The sequence below is a fragment of the Aplysia californica genome, unplaced genomic scaffold (assembly GCF_000002075.1).
Source record: "Aplysia californica isolate F4 #8 unplaced genomic scaffold, AplCal3.0 scaffold00066, whole genome shotgun sequence".
NCBI lineage: Eukaryota > Metazoa > Mollusca > Gastropoda > Aplysiida > Aplysiidae > Aplysia > Aplysia californica.
In genome coordinates, this window is record NW_004797336.1 from 669,202 (window position 1) to 672,539 (window position 3,338).

Here is a 3,338-nt window from a genome sequence, read left to right on the forward strand (position 1 = left end):
TCAGACCTGCAGAGCCACTCTGGGACCGGCCTTATACGGGTGCAAAGCATGGACAATCAATAGAAAGCTGGAAAGAACAATTGAGGCGACAGAGTTAGGTCGGTCCCAGAGTGGCTCTGTAGGTCTGGCCTGTAGCTCGCCTGGCTCGCACCGTGCAAATGAATGTATACATTATCGTGTGCTAAAGCAGCGTAGCTGTATCGTCTTTTTTTTTTGTCAGTAGAGCTGCGCGATGCGTCAGACGTGCTATTCAACAGTGTTGTAAAATTGGCGGACATGTGTCGCCTCGCTTCGTGTTTATTTTCGACTGAAACTCTTCACAGATCATCAAAATCAACAAGAAGTACGTATTATTAGGTGCTTTACTATTAAATATTGATGCTAGAATCAACACTTGGCCCCCAAATCTCCCAGAAATGCACTTTATCATACTTTGAAACTTCGAATCGAGAAGTTGACCTAGTTTCGACTGTTGTCGTAGGCCTGGGCCGAGGCAGGCCTTGGCGTAGATCTAGGTGTGCTTCTCTAGATTCTAGAGGGGGGAGGGGGGGCTGCACTTGGCACATGACGTAAAGAAGAGTTGTCCCGTCTTGGTATAATTGGTCTTGGATTACACAGAACCTAAATATAGCAAGGCAGACCCGTCAGTTGCACACCTACACACGTCAACACACAGTGCGGCTGTGCTGACACACAGCGAGTGTGGCTCACGCTCGCTGAGACTTGAGACACAGGCTCCAACGCACAGTGCGGCTGTGCAGACACGCAGACGGCGTGCGCCAGGCGAGCTACAGGTCAGACCTACAGAGCCACTCTGGGACCGGCCTTATGGTTCACAAGACGCATGCTGCGTATCCCATGGACGGCTAGAAAAACAAATGAAAAAGTCTTGATTGCAGCAAAATGCAGACGACAGCTTATGACGAATAAACGAAAGCGACAGGCAAAGTTCATTGGACACACAATACGGAAAGAAACATAGGAAAATATTGTAACAACAGGCAAGTTCGATGGAAAGAGAGGCAGAGGCAGACAGAGGGAAAAGATATTGGACAAGTTGACAACATGGCTGGGAACAACAAGAACGACAGACACCATTGCTGCAACTCAAGACAGAGTGAAGTGGGTGTCCATGATCGCCCACGCCAGTCGAGGCACCAGATGGTGATGATAATTGAAGTTTACAACGTAAGAGAAAAAACCTAGGCAATGATTGTATGAGATGCTTGCATAAAGAACAGTTATATTTTAGTAGAATTTAATTAATGCGTCTTTTTTTAAGGCGCAGCACCTGCACAGAAAATTACTTTCCATTTCAAAGTTAAATACATGAAATAGCTTGTACTTGTGACAAGTTTTAAATGTAAAATGTTTTTTGTTTTTGTTTTTTTATAGCTTTATAGCAGATGGTTTACATTTTGGACTTGGACAGTGAATTTATGTTCTGCTTGTAAGCGTTTTGACAAAAGCAAGCTGTGTTCTGTGTGACTGTTGTTGCTGGCGATTTTTTTTCTTGTTGGGGGGGGGTTTATTTTTTATTGTTTAGATCTATAGGCTACTTATTTCAGTATTTATTTGTTGTTGTTGTTGTCGTTGTTGTTGATGATGTTACAGTGACAGATTCCTCGGTCGCTGAGTCTCAAGAGGAGGAAAAATTAGAAGCACACCAGAACAATAGAAATGTACTTTATCGAATTATGCAAACGAAAAAGAAGAAGCAAAGTAACTTTTGAAAAGTATTTCTGTCTTGTTCATCTGTTGTTGGTTGTTTTTTTTCCACTGTTCCTTTCTGTCTGTTCGTCTGTCTGTTTGTCTGCATGCCTGTCCATCGGTTTTATTTGTTCACCAGTTTGTTTTTCTATTCTTTTGTCTGTCTGTCTGCCAGTTTCTGTCTGTATGTGTATGTATGTCTGTCTGTCTATCTTGTTTCGATGCTTCTCTTTCACTCGCTCGAATTTGCTCTCTAACTCTAACCGATGCAACTGCGGCTCCAAGGCAATTTTAAAAGTTCGGAATACATGTACTTTGGTTCAACGCTGTTCTTTTGTGTATACTGATGCCTTTGCTCATGTAGGAAAAGAACTGCCCGCTAGTGGTTGACGGGTACTCTGGTATGGTTTGCTCCGTCTTTCTATCCCTATCAAACATCTCTCCTACTGATCTCCCCTCCTTTTTTGTGTTTGTTACTATACTGTGACACCTCTAATATTTGGCTCTTATTGCGTTGCAAGTGCCTTAAAACCCTAACTAAAATTAAGATTTAAAAAACTACACAAAAAAGCCCACCCCGAATGCTCCCTTCTATTTCATTTGCAGATATCCATCGTCCTGTTTATCCCTCCTTTTTGTGTCTGTTGGTCTCTTGTGACACTTCTAATCTTCGGCACTTATTGTTTTGCAAGTGCCCTAAAACTCTTAGTCTTACTAACTAAAACTTAAAATATAAAGAATCCTAATCTTCCCTAACCACAGTAACTGTTTTATTCGCAGATCACCTCCGAGGAAGCTCTCGAGACACTGGCAGCCCTAGGGTATTCCCAGCTCACGGCACAGATAGGCAGGGGAGAGTACGAGCCCTCAGAGTCCACCAGCCGCACTAACGGACACCCTGCTGTGTCCGTGTCGTGGTTCCGGCTGAAAGCTTCCATCGAAGACGACATCGCAGCCTCGGACCTGGTGGTGTCTCACGCCGGCGCTGGGAGCGTCATGGACTGCCTGGGGTTGGGCAAACCGGTGCTGGTGGTGGTCAACGAGGAGCTCATGGGCAACCACCAGACAGAACTGGCCCACAAGCTCGCCAAGGACGGACATTTGCATTTCTGTGGGGTTAAAGATTTGGTGGTCTCTCTCAAGTCTTTGGACTGGTCCTGCCTAACTCCATTCCCGCCTGGAGAGCCGGCGAAGGTTGCACGATTTCTGGACAGTGCACTTGGCTTTGTGTGACGAGAAACTGATGTCAGTCGAAGCTTTGTGTTCTTGTGCTATATTTATTAAGCGAGACTGTTTTTGTTGAAGTATCATAAGTGAGAGAGAGAGAGAGAGAGAGAGAGAGAGAGAAATGAAAGAAAGCAAGAGAGAGAGATGGAGGGCGAGAGAGAGAAAGAGAAAGAGATAGTATATTCGTGGATAACATTAGGTGTACAGAGTGTAAGCGAAAACACAAAAAAGTCCCAAGTACTGACATCGCATTTGATCTATAAGCTCACCCCCCTCCCCCCTATCTTCCTTCCTCCTATGAAAGAAACTTTCTAAACTCTTTACCTCCCGTCGACTCCCCTTCAAAGGATTTGAAACTATTCCGGCTCAAGATCGCCATTAAATAAAGCTGCCCCCCCCTA

The 3,338-nt window shown here is 44.6% G+C and overlaps 1 protein-coding gene across 1 annotated transcript in view; it reads left to right on the top strand.

Annotated features, from left to right (window-relative positions):
* LOC101848732 (UDP-N-acetylglucosamine transferase subunit ALG13 homolog) overlaps positions 1-3,033 on the top strand; it is a 23,060-nt gene extending 20,027 nt beyond the window's left edge. Inside the window, exon 2 of the mRNA XM_005093562.3 lies at positions 2,491-3,033. Coding sequence (XP_005093619.1) covers positions 2,491-2,943 — 453 coding nt within the window. The 3' untranslated portion in view covers positions 2,944-3,033. The remainder of the gene's footprint in view (positions 1-2,490) is intronic.
* The last annotated feature ends 305 nt before the right edge of the window (positions 3,034-3,338 follow it).